Genomic DNA, 21,650 nt, shown 5'->3' on the forward strand with positions numbered 1-21,650 from the left:
CCACACTTCCTGTAGCATTTGCCATAGATGTGGCTGTTTTGTCGGGCACTTCTCACGCACCTTACAGTCTAGCTGATCCCACAAATTCTCAATGGGGTAAAGATCCACAACACTCTTTTCCAATTATCTGTTGTCCAATGTCTGTGTTTCTTTGCCCACTCTAAACTTTTCTTTTTGTTTTCTGTTTCAAAAGTGGCTTTTTCTTTGCAATTCTTCCCACAAGGCCTGCACCCCTGAGTCTTCTCTTTACTGTTGTACATGAAACTAGTGTTGAGCGGGTAGAATTCAATGAAGCTGTCAGCTGAGGACATGTGAGGCGTCTATTTCTCAAACTAGAGACTCTGATGTACTTATCCTCTTGTTTAGTTGTACATCTGGGCCTTCCACATCTCTTTCTGTCCTTGTTAGAGCCAGTTGTCCTTTGTCTTTGAAGACTGTAGTGTACACCTTTGTATGAAATCTTCAGTTTTTTGGCAATTTCAAGCATTGTATAGCCTTCATTCCTCAAAACACTGATTGTCGGACGAGTTTCTAGAGAAAGCTGTTTCTGACCTAATATTGACCTTAAGATATGCCAGTCTATTGCATACTGTGGCAACACAAAAACAAACACAAAGACAATGTTAAGGTTGATTTAATTAACCAAATAGCTTTCAGCTGTGTTTGATATAATGGCAAGTGATTTTCTAGTACCAAATTAGCAATTTAGCATGATTACTCAAGGATAAGGTGTTGGAGTGATGACTGCTGGAAATGGGGCCTGTCTAGATTTGATCAAAAATGACTTTTTTCAAATAGTGATGGTGCTGTTTTTTTTATATCAGATGGTCCTGACTATTCTTTGTGATCAGTTGAATGCCACTTTGGTGAATTAAAGTATCAATTTCCTTCCGAAACAGCAAAATCTGTACATTAGTCCAAACCTTTGGCTGCCAGTGTATATTAATAAAAGATTATTCTGCACTACTCAAGAATTTCAGCTTTTAATAAGACTTTGATTTATATATATATATATATATATATATATATATATATATATATATATATATATTATACACTTTAGGCCCCAGAAAAATAAATAAATAAATAAATAATCTAAATTACTTTGAACTCTGAAATTGAAAACATGTTCATCATAGAAAAGGAGTATTATAATTGTTTTGTGTGAAATGCATTTTTAACGTTTTTCTATTTATTTTTATTTTTTTTTATTTTTTTTTACTTATTAGGTCTGGACAAAAGCGTCACGTCATTGACTCATATTTGGCCTATAAAAGAGTTGAAAGTGTGATATATCGTGTGTGTTCATAATAGTAACATACTTTATTATTATTATTATTATTATTATTATTATTATTATTAATATTATTTGCCTATTGCATTCATATTGGTAACAAAACAACAAAAAGTCAAATATCCATGATAATACGTGTCAATACTGACTGAGATCAAATAACAACATTTGCACAGACAGACATTAATACATAACTATAACAACAACAACAACACAGAATTAACGACAAAATTAAATATAATATATTGTATAAAACCATATTGGTCTCAGAGATACACGTTTTTGGCTTTAGGGCATTACATAATTTTAAAGTATCAATATGCTGGAGCAGCTCCGTTTCAAATACATGCATTTGGGGGTAATGTTGTGGAACAATCAGCATTTATAAATGAAAACATAAACTCGCGAGAGTTCAGAAAACATCCACCACACATTACAGTGTGCGACAGAGACAGGTGAGATGGCGGCGCATGAGACTCCAGCAGCACAGCAGTTGTCCGTAAGCAACGGAGAGGTAAGAATAACCGGATTTATAAAGGGTAGACCACATCGACGTGGCAGCAGATAGATCAAACATATCCAACGAGATCACTCGAGTGAATACTTATTTCGTGGTGTTTTTTAAGAAGAACACCAGATTGCCGGTCTGAATCAGGCGACCCCTTTAATTCAGCATGCAGTGGGGGGAGAAATGCTGTCTGATGTCGCGGAGGGGGTCTGGCGGAGCATCTCATTTTTACAAGACAGATATAGCTCATTGAATGCGATTGCATTAATGCCACACTTTCTCACAGGTTGTGTTTGAAAGTCTCGTGAGCTGTCACCTTAACAGCATTTTTGGGCATCATCACTTTCGAAAGGATCTTTGATGCCCTAAAACGCTGTCTAAGTAGGCAGCTCACAAGTCTTTGAGAAAAAGACCACATTGTTTGGACTGTTGTTATATCTGTGTAGTTGTATGAGCTGATGACACTGAGGTGTTAGCATAATGGCTAACTAGCTGCTTAGCTCTTAGCATCACATGTCAAAGCGGTTTAAAGATGGTAGAACAGTGTGCAGTCCTCATGCGGAGACCTTATAGTGGGACAGTGGCTTGTGTCATGCTTTAAATTAAGGAAAAGTTGTGATGTTGAAAGTTGTTTTGTTTCATGTTTATAGCATATTTTTGTGCTGTCAGCTAGTTGGGTCATTGCTTTAGGCAGGGGAGATCAGTCCTGTTCCTGGAGAGCTAATTCTAGCCCTGGTTCTGCTTTAATTTAATAAGTTATTATGTAAACTTAGTTTGTCTTATTCTGGTGTATTTGAGTTGGACCTAAACTCTGCAGTAAATTAGATGTCTAAGATTAGGAGTGAGAAACATTGGCTTACTATTGGCCTGCTATTGGTGGCTATTGTATTAATCAGCCCCAATACCAAGGCTAGCTCCATTTATCAGGATGAAATACTCCTTGGTTAATGATTATGAAGGTCATATAGTTGTTATTAATTATAACACTGACTCAGAGTCAGTAACCTTTTTTCCTAAACAAACGTGGGCTGCTAAATGTAATCGAGAGCATAACAATTACTCTGAACTTGACTTCTCAAGCTTCCAAGAAACCTAGAAAACTAGTCTGGTGGATGTAGTCCATGTTAAATACTCTATTCCAGGTTGGGGGGTTGACCTCTTCCAGATAGGAAGATAAAGTCGACATCAACTATGTCATCAGAAAACTACAAGGGATTTTAAACCATCATTTGTGTACATATGGAGAACAGAAGAGGGCCTAGGACATTCCCTTGCAGAACACCTGTATTCAGAATGAGGGTTGACAATGCTCTGTTGCCCACTTTCCCTGACTGAGGGCTGCTGGGAAGAACAGGAAGTCGATAACCCACTAACAGAGGGAGTTTTGTGTTTAGACACAGGTCTCTGAATTTGGTGACAAGCCTGCAAGGAATTATGGTTATCTCTGAGCTTCTATCTCTAATATTTAGAGTTCTGGATTGTAACCAGTATCGTATCAAATCATATCCCCCATCTTCTGCCTCCATTTTGATGACCTAAATCCAGTCTGAAGCAATTTCATGCTTTCCTTGACATTATATAGATTTCAGTTTAATATTTATCCTTTTCAGCAGTGTCAAATCTAATCATTATCCTGAGCAAATTGCTTTTAGCTGATTAACAACAAAAGGAACAGGAACGGTGGGAATACAGAGCTAGAAGAAAGCTAGGCTAAGCTGCCCAATCAGACTTAATGATAGTTGTCCGCATCATAATTAATAGCCTTTTCTGGTTAGTTGTTGAAACTGGTCACACTTTGTTTTCATTTAAGTTATTGATGGCTGGATGTTGTCATAGGCTTTTTCAACTGCCCTTTTATGTTAGGAATGATTAGTATAGCTTGATTTCAAATGTACAGAAAGCAGCAGTGATGATGGTTGGCTACAAGGCGCTTGAGGTTTTGTTTACACATGAGTAAAATTTTCTGTTTTGTCATGGGTTTTTGGTTGGCATCCATACATCTCAGATTGGGTTATTGGGAATAATTATAATCAGCCTATGTGTCTGAGTAAAGATTGAATTAAGTAAAAGTAAACCGTTGTTAAAAAAAAAAAAAAAAAAAAAAAAAAGATGATTAGATGATTAAAAACTTTTCCCTGTTTGGTTGGTTAGATATTAATTGTGTAACTCATACTTCAGCCCAAATGAAAGTACACATTTTCTGAGGATAGTTCGGAAAGAGCAACAAGTCAAGGGTACAACAGAAATGAATGAGGTTTTGAAACGTATGCTATCATCTATTCCTTCTGATCTTTTCCACCATGTGAGTTATTGGTATACCAATAAATGTTCTGTGCAGGTGAGCAGTAATGGGGCAGCTGCCTCAGGTCAGGTGGCTCAGACCGTTGCGACTGCCCAGGACCCCCAACAACAACAACAGCAGCAGCAGCCCAATGCTTGGCAGGTGATTAAAGGTGTTCTCTTCAGGTGAGTACAAAATTTAGTGAAACTATACGCACTTGGTTTGTCTGGTATCCTCATATGTACTTTAAGAAATCCTGCCCTCGAATTTAGTGGATGACTGACATGGGATATTCAATGGCCGATATAAATGCAGATAAACATAATACAATTTATGTAATGAATATAATTTAACAACAGAATATAAGAAATACACTAACACTGATTATTTTCAATATTTAATCAAATTTGCATAAATTTGAAAGAAGAAAAATTTAAAAACTGTTTACTATCCATTGACATATGTATTTTGGAGCTGACACAGGGGAAAGTTACATTTCTGTTAATGGGGCATAACTGAACTGAAGAGCTGTTCTGGGAGCTTTAATTGATGTCAAGGGTTTTGTCTCCAAGCAGAGCATGCTTATGTTACCATATCATACTTTTGTAACATAACAGTCCAGAAATTCTCAGAAATACATTGATTTCCTCCATCAGTGATATTTTACCAAAGTCACTTAACTCATATTTCAGGTGGACTGATATAGACAGATTTTTTGGCTTAATGTTGTTTTTAACTGCAATCATATTTGATGCTTTTTTTGGGCATGTTTTGTGATTATGATTCCTTAAAGGCCTCATGAAATCAAAATTCTTCTATGTTCTATGGCTTTTATTACATGTCTATTAGCTTTAAAGCCATCTAAATGAACATTTAGCAGATTTGTATTCTCTTCCTGAAATATGGGCCAAAATATTGATGAATCATCTTCATCAAATGCTCTCTAGAATGAGAATGTCCCTCTCCCTAATACCAGCCACAACCAACTAACAAGTAGTGAATAATGGTTTATGGCTGTGATGTTAAGTGAAGGGCTAGTGGCCAATATTTTATTTTATTTTTATTTTTTTAAAAGGATGATCCCTTTGTTATGAGCTGCCCAAACTTAATTTTGAAAGGAAATATGTTAACACTGGACAGAAAACTGCACTTATCAAGCCATTTCATAGAGACTTACAGACTGTTGGATTGATGAAAAAGAGTCTAATGTAAATGTGTTCTCATGTTTGTGTATTCAGGATTTTTATCATCTGGGCTATAAGCAGCTGGTTCCGGAGAGGTCCATCAACTCCAGATCCCAACACTCCTGCTGGAGCTCCACGAGTGCCCAGCCGCAACCTCTTTCCCAAGGACACGCTTATGGCAAGGATAACCCACTGAAAAATATTCAACATTGATCTTAAATCTGATAATTTTTTCTTTCATGGTCCGGTCTTAAAAGAAAATTCACCCCCCATCTATTTGATCTGGTCTGTTTTCTCAACCCACCTTGAACCAAAGTTGAGAGGGTCAGAGTTGCAAGTGTGCTTAGAGCCACTTGGTGAAATACAGAAGGCATTTTGGTACTAAGTGTAGCAACATGTTTACAAAAGTCATTGTAACTAGAGGTGGAACAATAGTGTATTTTGTCAATACTGATAACTAAGGTGTTGGAAAAGGCTGAAAACTGAATAATCAGCCAATAGTTTTTAAAATTGATTTATAGAATATTACAAAAAATCTTAGTCTTTCTTTACTATGATGGCCACAGACAGAGGTAACAATAGTCCAATAAAATCCCAGATGCAGTTTATTGTGCAACCAAAATCCCAATAATAACCAGAAGAAAAAAAAATTAAGATTTGGTGCATAACGCAGGACTTTTAACTATAAACAAGCCCGAAAATACACTGTAGACTCTTATTTTAAAATGAATGAGACTTGGCTCTGTTGCAATTCTTTATATGTAATTATTTATTTTATACAAATTAAGCAATTCATAGCCCATATATTCACCAGATGAAGGGTTTTGTGAATATATATTTCACCAGATGAGATTTAAAGGTGCGCTCAGTAACTTTTGTCTTTGTATCAACTTAGACTTACACTGACACCTAGTGGCCTGGATGCAGCATCATTTAAAATCAGTAGTTTTCAGTTGCAGATGCCATTGTAGAAATTTAGTATTCACAATCAGCCATGATTACTTTAATCAATGAGTGAAAGTGTCAAATAACAGGATGGTTACTGAGATTAAGTGAGTAGTAATCTGATGGTCATGTGATTCCAAAATGGCAGCCTCCATGTGAGGACCCTCTCCATGTAAAATAAAACAGCTTTTACAAGGTTACTGATATGACTGGAGTCTTCATTTTAATGTGAGTGGTTATGATTTCCTAAATATATTGCAAAATTACAATTCATGTCTTTAGGAGTTAAACTTTTTTAATGAGGAAAAAATTACTGAGTGCACCTTTAAGGAATAAGGTTAATTATATTCACAAGATATGACGTTAGAGACACAGTGTGTTTCATTATACTCGCATTTTACTTTGCATGCTCTAATCACATTCACAATAACAAAATATGCATGAAGTGAGAATAAAAATATTTTTTCTTATTTAAAAAAATATTAATATTAATATTGTCAATTATGAAAGATTTAGATTCAGCAACTTCCTATGAGGTGTCATTGATTGTATTTATTTCACCTCTGGAGGCCGCTGTTATACTGCAGTACCCAGCTGTTCTAACTGTAGACTCACCCAGCAAACATGGAGGAATAATAAAAAAAAAAAAACTATCATCATAGATTTTTTTTCTGACAACCGATTGTTCCAAAAAGTAACTATCAGCACAGATTAATCTGTAAAACAGATATATTGGCTACCTCTAATTGTAACATTCTGGTTCGGTATTTTATCCAAATTGTTTCTGTAGAGCAGCACCAAGGTCACAGGTTCGAGTCCCTGAAAACGCACGTACTGATAAAATGTACTCTTTGGATAAAAGCTTCTACTAGTTGCATAAATGTAGTGTAAAGATAATCTGACTCTGAAATGTTATATGAAGCAGTCCCTATTGTCTTCAGATCTTTTTCCTTTATCAAATATGCAAACTGTTATTGTACTCTCACAGTCTAACCTTTATCTACATTTCACACACATCAAAATATTCTAAACAGGATATTTAATCTACCACATAACCAAACCCTGAGTTAATACCTGCTAGTTTGTGACAGCACTGATAACATGACTTTACCTTTTGCCTGTCTGTTCACAGGATCTATATGTATATATCTCTGAGAATGAGATATTTACAGATTTCAACAACACAGAAGCCCTGTTCTGGTTCCAGCAAGATCTGATTTATGGTGACTGGACCACAGGAGATTTGGGGGATGGCTGCTTTGAGCATTACAAAGAGCTGGACCTCTCTGAGGTGGGACGTGAATGCTTCCTGCAAAATTATGGGGATGCACATTCGCTGGGCTGTCTGAGACACATAGATGTTAGACAAATAGTCTTTTGATTGGTTTAAAAGAACTCTATTGTTTGGTGCATGTTGTGTGTTTGTGTGCGTGTGTGTTTTCAATAATAATCTAATCTTCGTGATGAGTGACTACTGCTAATCCAATCTCTTTCTCTGTGGAACAGAGTGTGAAGCAGAACGGCTCTCTGTATATGCACATTTATTTCACCAAGAGTGGTTTCCATCCAGACCCCAAACGCAAGGGACAGTACCGCAGGCTAGCCACGGTTCATGCCACTCGAAGTGAGTTTGTCCAGTTGTTGTTCATGTTTCTTGTGCTCTCTCACTCACCTCTCAGACACTAATGTTTTTACTGCTCACACGTTTGGCTGGGTCAGCAGGCCTATAATAACACATTATCAATGCATGGGTGAACCCACACTAAAGACAAGAGCCTATTCTCACTCACATCCTCTTCAACAGTGCTCAACAAGTACAAGCGGAGGAAGTTCCTCAAGACCAAGAACCTGTTGACGGGAGAGACGGAAGCTGATCCAGAAATGATCAAGGTGAGTTTTGGTCCAGTTGAATAAATAAACTAATATAGGCTACAAAAACTGCTAAATAATTGAATTGTCATAAAGACCAAAAAAAATTGTTTTTTAATCAAAATTAATGCAAAATACGTTTACATTTTATTAATAGAAATATATATAGCCATTGATTACAATGAGTCTGTCAGACTGAATGAAATGCTATTGGAAGGCTGTGAAAAAAATGCCTTTATTGTTTATCCTTTTGATCTTTCATTCAAAATATTAACAAAAATCGATCTTCTAATGGATATCAAACAATTGCAAACACAACACAAGTCTTATCAAATAAAACCTAATATTTTTGTCAAATACAGTCATGTGAAAAAGAAAGTACACCCTCCTTCAATTCTGTGGTTTTACGGATCAGGACGTAATAAAAATCATCTGGTCCTTAGCAGGTCTTAAAATGAGGTAAATACAACCTCAAATGAACAACACCACATGACATATTACACTGTGTCATGATTAATTTAACAAAAATAAAGCCAAAATGGAGAAGCCACGTGTGGAAAAACCAAGTACACCTTATGATTCAATAGCTTGTAGAACCACCTTTAGCAGCAATAACTTCAAGTAATCATTTTCTGTATGACTTTATCAGTCTCTCACATCATTGTGGAGGAATTTTGGCCCACTCTTATTTACAACATTGCTTCAGTTCATTGAGGTTTGCGGGTATTTGTTTATGCACAGCTTTCTTAAGGTCCTTCCACAGCATTTCAATCGGGTTGAGGTCTGGACTTTGACTGGGCCATTGCAACACCTTGATTCTTTTCTTTTTCAGCCATTCTGTTGTAGATTTGCTGGTGTGCTTGAGATCATTGTCCTGTTGCATAACCCAATTTTGGCCAAGCTTTAGCTGTCAGACAGATGGCCTCACTTTTGACTCTAGAATACTTTGGTATACAGAGGTGTTCATGGTCGACTCAATGACTGTAAGGTGCCCAGGTCCTGTGGCTGCAAAACAAGCCCAAATCATAACCCCCTCCACCACCGTGCTTGACAGTTGGTATGAGGTGTTTGTGCTGATATGCTGTGTTTGGTTTTCGCCAAACGTGGTGCTGTGCATTATGGCCAAACATCTCCACTTTGGTCTCATCTGTCCAAAGGACATTGTTCCAGAAGTCTTGTGGTTCCTTCAGATGCAATTTTGCAAACCTAAGCTGTGCTGTCTTTTTAGAGAGAGGCTTTCTCCTGGCAACCTTTCCAAACAAACCATACTTGTTCAGTCTTTTTCTAATTGTACTGTCTTGAACTTTAACATTTAACATGCTAACTGATGTTTGTAGAGTCTGAGATGTAACTCTTGGGTTTTTTCCAATTTCTCTGAGCATTGCACGGTCTGACCTTGGGGTGAATTTGCTGGGACATCCACTCCTGGGAAGATTGGCAAATGTCTTTAATGTTTTCCACTTGTGAATAATCTTTCTCACTGTGGAATGATGGACTTTAAATTGTTTAGAAATGGCCTTATAACCCTTCCCAGATTGATGGGCAGCAACAACTGCTTCTCTAAGATCATTGCTGATGTCTTTCCTCCTTGGCATTGTGTTAACACACACCTGAATAATCCAGACCAGCAAACTGCTAAAACTTTGGCTTTTATAGAGGTGGTTACACTTGCTGATTATCAATTAATCAAGGGCATTTGATTAGCAGCACCTGGCTGCTACTTAGCCTCTTAATTCCAATGGAAGCAGTAAGAGTGTACTTAGATTTTCACACATGGCTTCTCTATTTTGGCTTTATTTTTGTTAAATTAATCATGATACTGTGTAATATGTCATGTGTTGTTGTCCATCTGAGGTTGTATTTACCTAATTTTAAGACCTGCTGAGGACCAGATGATTTTTATTACTGTCCTGATACGTAAAACCATAGAATTCATGGAGTGTGTACTTTCTTTTTCACATGACTGTATATGTGTGGCACAATTATTGGCATCCTTTTATTCAATACTTTGTGCAACCTCCTTTTGCCGAGATAACAGCTCTGAGTCTTCTCCTATAATTCCTAGTGAGGTTGGAGAACACATGGCAAGTGATCTTAGACCATTCCTCCATACAGAATCTCTCCAGATCCTTCAAATTCTGAGGTCCACATGGTGGACTCTCCTCTTCAGTTCACCCCACAGGTTTTCTATAGGGTTCAGGCCAGTGGACTGGGATGGCCATGGCAGAACCTTGATTTTGTGGTCAGTGAACCATTTTTTGTTGATTTTTATGTGTGTTTTTGGATCATTGTCCTGCTGGAAGATCAAACCACGGCCAATTTTAAGCTTTTTGGCAGAGGCAGTCAGGTTTTGATTTAGTATCTGTTGGTACTTGATAGAGTACATGATGCCATGTATCTGAACCAGATTTCCAGGGCCTCTGGCACAACAGCCCCACAACATTAAAGATCCACCACCATATTTAACTGTGGGCATGAGGTACTTTTCCATACGTCTACCTCTCTGTGTGCACCAAACATATCTCTGGTGTTTGCTGCCAAAAAGCTCTGATTTTGTTTCATCTGACCATAGAACCCCGATCCCATTTGAAGTTTCAGAAGTGTATGGCAAACTGAAGATGCTAAAGTTTGTTGTTTGATGACAACAGAGGCTTTTTTCTTGAAACCCTCCCAAACAACTCGTGGTGATTGTAGTTTTGGAGAATTTCTGACCCTAAGACTGAACAAATTTTTGCAATTCTCCAGCTGTGATCCTTGGAGATTCTTTGGCCACTCAAACCATAATCCTCACCGTGCGGGGAGACAATATAGGAACACATACTCTTCCAGGCCAATTCTTAACATCTCCATTTGATTGGAACTTCTTCATTATTGGCCTGATGGTGGAAATGGGCATTTTCAATGCTTTAGCTATTTTCTTATAGCCACTTCCCATTTTGTATGAATGGGAATATACTTCAGAAATATTTTACTCATAAGAATTTCTAGGGGTGCCAATAATTGTGCCATACATATATTTGACAAAAATCTTTGTTTTTTGATAAAACTTGTGCAATTGTTTGATATCCATTAGAGGATAGATTTTTTTTTTTATATATTCTGAATGAAAAATTAAAAGGATAAACAAATGTTTTCACTGCCGCCTTTGCTTATATTTACCAAGGGTGAAAATATTAGCGGAGGGCACTGTAGGCCTATGCATACAATAATGTATGTTGTATTTGTATATATAAATGTGCAAAACAAGGGCCCTTCATCTCGTAAATTGTCAATGCTTGCTGTCTGAGACTTTGAAAACACCTTCTCTAGAGTGTAGTTGGCCTCTTGCAAGAAGCTTGTTCAGTTATGATATATTTGTGTGTTCCTAGCGAGCAGAGAGTCACGGGCCTGTGGAGATCATATCCCATTGGCATCCCAACCTCACCATCAACATTGTGGATGATCACACAGCTTGGGTGAAAGGCTCCGTCCCTCCTCCCCTGGACCAGCGTAAGTCCCTGAACAGCAATTTTATTTCCTATTTTTTTATTAAAATTTATTTATTAAAAAAACATAAATGGGGGGGGCCTGGGTAGCTCAACGAGTATTGACGCTGACTACCACCCCTGGAGTTATGAGTTCGAATCCAGGGTGTGCTGAATGACTCCAGCTAGGACTCCTAAGCAACCAAATTGGCCCGGTTGCTAGGGAGGGTAGAGACACATGGGGTAACCTCCTCGTGGTCACGTTTAGTGGTTCTCGCTCTCAATGGGGTGCGTGGTAAGTTGTGCGTTTATCACAGAGAGCAGCATGAGCCTCCACGTGCTGTGAGTCTCTGCGGTGTCATACACAACGAGCCACGTGATAAGATGCACAGATTGACGTTATCAGAAGCGGAACCGCGAGGACCTACTAAGTAGTGGGAATTGGGCATTCCAAATTGGGAGAAAAGGGGATAAAAAATAATCATTAAAAAAAAATGATTAAGGGCGTAACCCTTCATCTCACGATTCGGTTCGATTCACGATACTGAATTCGCAATTTGAAACTCTCAATACTTTTAAGACTAATGCAAAACAGTTATTTTCCTTTACTTGTAAAACTTAAAGTACTGTTTGTTGAAGTGCAAAATAGTCCATCATGGAAGGAGTGGGACAAAAAAATCAGCCCAGCAGAGGGCAATGGTGACTGTTATATGAATAATTTTGCTCAGCTGAAAATACAGAATAATGTTTGATAAATATTTTAAATATTTAAAACTAATATTGTAAGTTTTAAAATAGTGTTGTACCTGATTACATTTATTTTCAAAAAATACTATTTTCTTCAAAAATAAATGCAGTAGTGATGTCAAGTATAAAAAAGCTTTGTGTGTTATACAGTATGAGATGACAGCAGAGCACTCATCCACTGTGAAGCGCACAGCACATGCAAACTATATATTTATATAATTAAATCACATCATTTGCGCTTTAATGATCAACTGTTTATCCCAGGGGCTTCCGTCAAAAGCATATGCTCGTCCATTCAGTGAAGTTTAATGGAGACTCGCTTGTGGTAAAGACAGACAGTTTTGTGTAATGGAAATACATGCCTTGAAATCATAACACTTATACATCATTAAACATAGAAAATAGCAGTAAAATGTAAGTTATGCGCTGGAGAGATACAACTCTCAAGCACATTAACCAGCACAAGCACTCTGTCAATGCGCCTGCACAGCAACATTAAACTGTGTGCTCCTGATTTTCTTTTGAAGTGTTAATAAAGTGCTCTTGTGCGCTGGACAGCTTGGGTCGTGTTTTTTTTCCACCTTAACTTATCGCCGTCACTTTTCAAACGAGTTATCGTGCAAACACATTTTACACTAGGCTGTAAAGTGACGTCACTGACGGAGCTTCTCCGTGCACACCGCACACATCATAACTGTATTTCACCTGGTTAACCTAACTCCTCTCATCCTAACTGTTGCTCTCAGATGTGAAGTTTGATGCAGTGAGTGGAGACTACTACCCCATCGTTTATTTCAATGACTACTGGAACCTGCAGAAGGACTACTACCCCATAAACGACTCCCTGCAGAATCTACCTCTTCGACTCAACTACTGTCCCCTCTCATTGTGGCGCTGGCAGCTGTATGCTGCTCAGAGTGCTCGCTCACCCTGGAATTTCCTGGGAGAGGACACTTACGAGCAGTCAGATGAGGATCAGGATTCTGTTAAGGTCTGCAGTGGAATGGAATATCTACAATGTATAGCTTTTACTGATCAGCTTAAACAGATGATTACAGTGAGATGGTTCTTGAACAAATGAGTAGCCAAAAATAGTTATACATCAGTGGTTCTAGATAGGGCTTGAGTTGAGGGGGGATGCAAGGGGATGCCATCCCTCTTGTTGTAAGAAATACCAAAAACCATCCCCTTGGTAAAACCACCATTCCCCCTTACAATCCCCTTTAGATTAATTGTGCCATGTGTTACCTAGAACTAATCATGCAAGTAAAATATTTAATTCTCAAAGCTTGATAAATAACAGACTTTAAATAGTGGCTGTTAGCCACTATTTAACAGCCAGTGTGAGGCTTTAGTTGTGCAGTCTGGCAACCATGAGCACGCAAGCGCTCTATCCACCACAAATGGCGGCATTTTTCCGAAAACACCGGCAAACAGGTGTGTCGGATTTTAACAATGGGTTGAGTTGAAAAGTTTTCAAAAGTTTTGCAGACTTTCAAAAATGACCAAGAGAACTATTCAAGGAAATCTTGTCTTTCTTTAAAAAAACAAAAAACAGCCTTGAAGCAGAAAAAATGTGTGTTGCAGTGAGCGATCTAGATTCAATCTAGAGCAAATCTTTTTCATAATGTGGATTATTTTTACAAAGTTATCATAAAAATACAATAACAGAGGGTAACAGGTGCATATTATGGCGATGTGTAAGGGTCAATGACGTTACGCTCATTTTTTTTGCCTAGATCAATTAAATTAAAAATGCATAAATGCATAAATGCAATTCTTTAAAAAAAGTTTACTTGTATACATTTTCTATGATATATTTTCAATTTTCAGAGTTTTAAGTCAAATATTTTAAGTATTTTTTTTTTCTGGGACTTTAAGTAAAAAAAAATTGGTGTCCAGAAACAGTAAAAAAAAATAAAAATAAAATCAAAGTCTCATTAAAAGCTGAAATTCTTGAATAGTGCAGAATAATCTTTTATTGTTATTTCTTTTTTTTTTTTAAAGCAGTGAAACAATTTTGTTTTAAAATATGATTCATTTTTGCTTTTGTCCACCAAATCAAAGTCATGTGGTGTAACCAACATGTAGGTAGCCATTTTGTTGTTTATGCTGACCATAAAAAAAAAAACATAAAACAGATCAGACACCTTGAGACCCTCAAGACTGAGCATGAAGATTTAAAAAAAAAAAAAAAAAAAATCTAATATTTATTTTGACATTTTTATGAAAAGGCACATTTAGCTCAGGTCATGTGGTGTAACCCTGAAAAAAAAGTTTTTCCTAGAAATTTTTTTGAAAACCTTTTTTTTTGTATTATTTTTTATTATTATTAATGAAGTTGTTTTATACTCAAATGTATTCAAGGTGCAAATAAAGTTTTATAATACTTTTTACTTTATGGTTACACAACATGACATTTAAAAAAAAATTATTTCTTGTAGTAAATGCCATAAAGTTTTTATTTTTTATTTTTTTATGTATGAAACCAAATTGGACACAAAGATTACATTTGTAAGAACTTGACACAAGTGTTTTAAACTAGAGTTTTAGAAGATTTCTTATTTTTAACACCTTGGACCCCCAAGGGGTGAAGAATTTAGAAAATATGTGGATGTGGATGATTTTAGTTTTAATACATGAAGAAATTTGTTGATTTTAGTTTTAATATAGCTTATAAATATTACCAGGGTATCACGGTAGACTTTATGTTGTCATAAATGTTAGCGATGCACTGATATAGAAATTCTGGCTGATACAGCATATAAGGTCTTTTTTTTTTCTCATGTTCTAGTCAACACAATGGCAAACACAAATATTTACTGTTTGCAATAGAAAAAATAAGTCTGCTTCCATTATCGACTGATGCTGATGGTTAAAAGAATGGATAATATTGACCTACAGGTATACTGATAATCACCAGTATATCATCTGTTCCTAAAGTATGTATGGAGGCTTGCTGAGCATGCTTGCTGAATTACAGCTTAATAGGATAGTTTACTCAATTTAAAATTCTCTCGTCATTTACTCCCCCTCATACCATCCTCGATGGCGAGTAGGTGGCGATATGTACAAAGAATACGAGTTGCTGAAAACAAAAGAATAGCTCTTAAGGAGATTTATAGTAAAAAAGGATTTAAATATTGATCTGTTTCTCACCCACACTTATCATGTAACTTCAGTAGACATGGATTAAACCACTGGAGTCATTTGGTTTACTTTTATGCTGCCTTTATGTGCTTTTTGGAGCTTCAAAGTTCTGGTACCCATTCACTTGCGTTGAATGGATCTACAGAGCTGAGATATCCTTTTAAAAAGATAATTTGTGTTCTGCAGAAGACAGAAAGTCATAGACATCTTTGATGGCATGAGGGCGAGTAAATGATGAGAGAATTTTAATTTTTTGGGTGAACTATCCCTTTAAGTAACTCATTTGTGAGATGCTATAAACCAGTCTTGATGTGTAGGTGTACTTACTTGGTTCATTTCATTGTTTCTCTTAACAGGTGGCTCTACTTGAGACCAACCCTTATCTCCTGGGCCTTACTATCGTAGTTTCCATCGTCCACAGCATTTTTGAGTTCTTGGCCTTCAAAAATGGTAAATAAATAGTTGTTGTTGTTGTTTTTATTTTAGATGGTTCTGCTGGTGTCTGAGTTCTGTAGTTTCTCCTTTCATTTCACTCTCTCTGCTTTTCTATGTGCAGATATCCAGTTCTGGAACAGTCGTCAATCTCTTGAGGGGCTCTCCGTGCGCTCCATCATATTTGGGGTGTTCCAGTCTCTGGTGGTGCTGCTGTATATCCTGGACAATGAAACCAACTTTGTGGTCCAGGTCAGCGTGTTTATCGGACTGCTCATCGACTTCTGGAAGATTACCAAAGTTATGGACGTCAGGGTGAGAGATGCTGGCTAGCATTTAGGATGACCTCTGTCAGTGAAATGGGCTGGTGTGATATTAATTTTTATTTTCCTTTCCTAGTTGGACAGAGAGAACAGGATTGCTGGAATATTCCCACGTTTGACATTCAAAGACAAGTCCACATATGTGGAGTCTTCAACCAAAATCTATGATGATGTAAGTAGACTCATGTGCTAGTTCGTACATGCAGTTTATTGAAAAGTTGAAAATCCTCATGCTTTTTAGTGACTAATCTCTGTCTACTTTTTTCTAGATGGCCTTTAAGTATTTGTCCTGGCTGTTGTACCCTCTCTTTGGGTGCTATGCAGTTTATAGCTTATTATATGTGGAGCACAAAGGCTGGTACTCATGGGTGCTCAGTATGCTTTATGGGTTCTTGTTAACCTTTGGTAAGTGTTGTTCACTTCATATCTTCATTTTATAATGGCTGCATTCGATTGCAAAGCTGATAACCACAACGATGCTTGCCAACATTAAACTAGAAACGGTAAACAAGAATTTGAGCTTGAGAAAAATGTTCGTGGGGGAATTCCTTTTTTTCTTTTTTTTTTCTTTTTCTTTACCTCGTAGCCCTTTAAAGGTTTTTCTATCTCACACATATAGAGTAAGGAAAGCATAGTCCACAAGGTCATGCGTCATGTGTGAAATCCAGTTGTTAGCATAAAGGGCATGGATGCATGTCAGCACACATTAATACTTAAGGGGTTAGTTCACCCAAAAATGAAAATTCTCATCATTTACTCGCCCTCATGCCATCCCAGATGTTTATGACTGTCTGTCTTCTGCAGAACACAAATTAAGATTTTTAGAAGAATATTTCAGCTCTTTTGGTCCATAAAATGCAAGTGAATGGGTGCCAACATTTTGACGCTCCAAAAAGCACATAAAGGCATCGTAAAAGTAATCCATATGACTCCAGTGTTTTATTCCATATCTTCAGAAGTGATATGATAGGTGGCACCCATGTGGGTGAGAAACAATATTTAAGTCCTTTTTGCTAGAAATTCTTCTCCCTGCCTAGTAGGGGGCGATATGCATGAAGAATGTGAATCACCAAAAAGACAAGAAGAATGTGAAAGTTAAAGTGGAGATTGATTGATCAGTGAGGAGAATTTATAGTAAAAAAAGGACTTAAATATTGATCTGTTTCTCACCCACACCTATCATATCACTCCTGAAGACATGGATTTAACCACTGGAGTCATATGGTTTCTTTAGATTAAAGGTGCACTCAGTAACTTTGCTTGTGTCATCTTGGACTTACAGTGACACCTAGTGGTGTGGGTAGTTTTCAGTTACAGATGCCATTGTAGAATTTCACCATTCACAATCAGCCATGATTAAATTAATCCAAGAGTAAAGGTGTCCAATAACAAGATGGTCACTGACAGGGGCGGACTGGCCATCGGGAGAACTGGGACTTTTCACAAAGGGCCGGCCGTGAAATGGGGCCAAATTGGCTGCGATAAGCTGAAATGGGCTGCCGCGTTATGAAGAACGGGCCACAAAACAGTGCCGCGATATGCCGAAGGGGGCAGCAATATGCAGAAAAGGACAGCGACCCCCCCCCCCCCCAACAACTTTTGGGCCAGTTTCTATGTAAAATCCCGGGCTGATTTCTCTTCAGAGTCTGCCCCTGGTTACTGAGATGAAGCGAGTAGTATTCAGCTGATCCTGAGGACACCCCTGCCCCATGTAGAATAAAACAGCTTTTATAAGGTTACTAATATGACTAGAGTCCTCATCTCGTGAGTTGACATGATTTTATACCTATGTTTCAAAATTACAGTTAATTTCTTTAGGAGTAAAACTTTTTAATGGGGACAAAAATACCTTTTAAGTTGTTCTCATATTTATATGGGGTCATGTGGGTTTCCAAAATATCCTTTTAGAATGTTAGTGTATTTAATGGTACAGTACTTTAGAGTAATGGTAGGAGTGGTTCGCCCAAAATTGAAATTTATGTCATAATTACTAGAGTTAGACCGATATATCGTTTTTACAGAGTAATCGTGCTTTTTGGTACTACTGGTTATCAGAAAAATCATTGCCGATAGTTTTATTTATTTTTTTCCTCTGTGGCCAGTGCTGGATGAGTCTACTGTTAGAACAGCTGGGTTCTACAGTATAAAAATGGACTCTTGAGGTGAAATAAAAACAATCACGTGGGGATTAGCTGTATCTAAATCTTTCATCATTGACAATATTCATCCATATTTTTATCCTCACTTCAGTGCATATTTTATTTTGATTAGATAATCGTGTTCTAAATTCTACGCCACCTTAGTTATCATATCGGCAAAATCCACTTTCAGTTGACCTCTAATCAGTACTTGCCTTCATGTTTTTCCAAATCTGAATTTATTATTATTATTATTTTTTTTTTTTTTTTTTTTAAATTTGGAATGCCCAATTCCCAATGTGCTTTAAGTCCTCGTGGTGGCGTAGTGACTCGCCTTAATCCGTGTGGCGGAGGATGAATTTCAGTTGCCACCGCGTCTGAGACCGTCAATCCACGCATCTTATCACGTGACTTGTTGAGCATGTTACCGCGGAGACGTAGCGCCTGTGGAGGCTTCACGCTATTCTCCGCTGCATCCATGCACAATCAACACGCACCCCAACGAGAGCGAGAACCACATTATAGTGACCCTGAGGAGGTTACCCCGTGTGACTCTACCCTCCCTAGCAACAGGGCCAGTTTGGTTGCTTAGGAGACCTGGCTGGAGTCACTCGGCACGCCCTGGATTTGAACTCGCGACTCCAGGGGTGGAAGTCAGCATCAATACTCGCTGAGCTACCAAGGTCCCCCCTCCCAAAAAAATCTGAACTTTAAGTAACTTACAAAACATTTTCGTCAGTAACTTTGCTTGCGAGCTACACCTCGTTGTAGCTCAAAGTTTGCTGAAAACAAATCATTTTTTTAAGTAGTGTGTAGTTCCTTTTATTTGCTCTATATAGTAAGTGCTACTGGAAAAATACTATGTGAACTGGCATGTTTTATATTGTACATGTATCATATTTCCTAAAGGTTTCATCACCATGACACCACAGCTCTTCATCAACTACAAGATGAAGTCAGTAGCCCATCTTCCCTGGAGGATGCTCACCTACAAGGCCCTGAATACCTTTATAGATGACTTGTTTGCCTTTGTCATCAAGATGCCAATGATGTACAGAATAGGTTGTCTCAGAGATGGTGTGTGTCCCTACCTTTCTCTTAAAATAGTGATTAAATTAATTTTACATTCTGGTTTTCATCTATCACATAATTTTGGAATGCCAGCTTTGAATACTAGGAGCGAAACAGATGCTATTTAATGTTACATTGAATAATATCGCGAGTGCTACAATGTCTGTACATTTATACAGAGCTTGCAAAGCAGCTGAAAGTCAAAATGTACATACTTAAGAAGTTTGAAAATGCTCCCATTGACTTGAGAGACAGTGGTGAGCATTCAAAATGTTACCAACAAATCGTAATATCTGCAGTCTGAACTACCCTCTATCTGGGGTTACAAATGTATTATTTTACCTAAAAGTATTATTTTGCTGCCTTGCAAGTACTGGTATTTTAGGAAGTTTAACTGTAGCCGTTTATGTTCCGAGATAATGTTTTTGGTCTGCTCTTCATAGATGTGGTATTCTTCATCTATCTATACCAGCGCTGGATTTACAGAGTGGATCCTAACCGTGTCAATGAGTTTGGGACCAGCGGAGTTGACCCAAACAAAGACAGCTCAGCTCAGCCAGCAGATGCCAACACAGCCGCTGCCATCACAGATAAATCAGAGGGGGAGAAGAAGAATGATTAATTCCTTTTAACCCCCACCCTTACCTTACCTAGTCTTGTGAAGGTGTTTTAAAGCATATTCAAGGCTGAGTTCATGTTTAATTGTCAGGGAAGCGAACTGGATTAATGGTATTACGTCAAAGACTGCAAGAAAAACAAAGTTCAGTTCAACTTTCCTCCTTTGTGTGGGATCCACAGGAATAAAATAATAATATTTAATGTAGACTTCCTAAAATCTTTTTCTTTTTTTATTTTTTTTTTCCCAATATCCCATATGTTTGCAGTCAAAGTGAAGTAAAATGTGATGTACTGTATTGTATATTTTTGGGTTGGTAACACTAATAATTTGAAGGGTTAGGTGGTCCATAATTAATCCATCGGCTGGAGTGAATAGGGCGATTGCAGTACATATCTTTGTTCTTTTTGTTTTTTTGTACAAGAGATTGGAATAGAGGCCAAATGGAGCCTCACTGTTCTGATTCTGTGTACTTTGTTTATTTTCATTCCATGTGTGAAGGGGTACCAGGAAACAGTTGTGTAGTGTAGAACGGAAGAGGACTGGAAAGACTAGCTAATTCTGTTCAAACGCAACACATGCAAGACAGAGACTTTCCACGTTTTTAAAATAATTGATGTTTTAAACTTGAACAAAAATAAAGAAATAACAGCCTTGTAGGTATTAATATATAATTTTATTATTAATATCTATGATTGTGATTTTTCTTTTTTTTCCCCTAAATTTTTTTTGTATGTCCTAAAACTGTACAGCATCCCAGCTTGTAACACTTAAATCGTGCTGATGTTAAACTGTTTATCAATAGCTGAATTGCCAGTCCTCTAACTGAGAAGTTGTTCTATTACATTCACACTCCGAAGCTGGACCATCATGTGCCATGTGCCCAGTTTGACTCGACTTGAGTCCAAGAACGCGTGAGAAGAAATGCCTGCTTTGTCCTTTTTCTTTTTTTTTGGGTGCTGTAATACTGAATTGATTGGGCTTTTATTTTGATACGTTTAAAATTTGATCACTCATGTTTATAGTAAAGCATAAGTGCAGTTTAAAGCGGAGACTGTTTTATTCTTGTCTCAAAATTTGTTTTTGCAAGAAACATTAAATGTATCAAATGCAAATGGTCATGCCAAGATATTTAAAAAAAAAGTACCCACTTCAAATTATGAAAGAAAAATAGTTAAACAAAAGCTTTGCTTTCCATGTCGAACCAGAGTACATAATATGTATGTGAAATGTTCTGCTCGATGGTTTAGCATGGATCTCTTTTGCCAAGATATATTTGTGGTTATTGTCTGTGCAGAAACTTTTGGCACTGCGTCTTTTGTTCATATTTATATATTTACAGTCTAATAATATTTTAACAACATGATTGAGCAGAAGCTCTGCTTTATCTTCAAAACACAGATTTCATTAGAACAGATGTGTTGAATGAAATCCATTGCCTTTATTTAGTTTTGCCTGTGGAAGTCTGCATTATTTTGGGTGTTTTATAATGAAGCAATATGAGCATGGTTATAAAAAGATGATTAAATTATGAGCAATGGGAAATAGTTATTTTCTATGCATACTTGGTTATTTTGGAGCCTCAGATGTATAGATTACATTACACACTGTTATCCAATATTAACAAA

General features: G+C 37.2%; 1 protein-coding gene across 1 annotated transcript; it reads left to right on the forward strand.

Moving 5' to 3' along the window:
* The first annotated feature begins 1,726 nt into the window (after positions 1 to 1,726).
* Positions 1,727 to 21,583, forward strand: clptm1 (CLPTM1 regulator of GABA type A receptor forward trafficking). The gene is made up of 14 exons (XM_051680022.1): positions 1,727 to 1,808; positions 4,141 to 4,268; positions 5,322 to 5,445; positions 7,345 to 7,503; positions 7,719 to 7,836; positions 8,017 to 8,102; positions 11,450 to 11,570; positions 13,039 to 13,283; positions 15,799 to 15,892; positions 15,999 to 16,189; positions 16,274 to 16,369; positions 16,467 to 16,602; positions 19,245 to 19,412; positions 19,850 to 21,583. The coding sequence occupies exons 1-14, from the start codon at positions 1,755 to 1,757 to the stop codon at positions 20,026 to 20,028; spliced, it is 1,899 nt and encodes a 632-aa protein (XP_051535982.1). The 5' UTR covers positions 1,727 to 1,754; the 3' UTR covers positions 20,029 to 21,583.
* Positions 21,584 to 21,650: the final 67 nt, after the last annotated feature.

The sequence above is a fragment of the Myxocyprinus asiaticus genome, chromosome 39 (genome assembly GCF_019703515.2).
Source record: "Myxocyprinus asiaticus isolate MX2 ecotype Aquarium Trade chromosome 39, UBuf_Myxa_2, whole genome shotgun sequence".
Classification (NCBI taxonomy): domain Eukaryota; kingdom Metazoa; phylum Chordata; class Actinopteri; order Cypriniformes; family Catostomidae; genus Myxocyprinus; species Myxocyprinus asiaticus.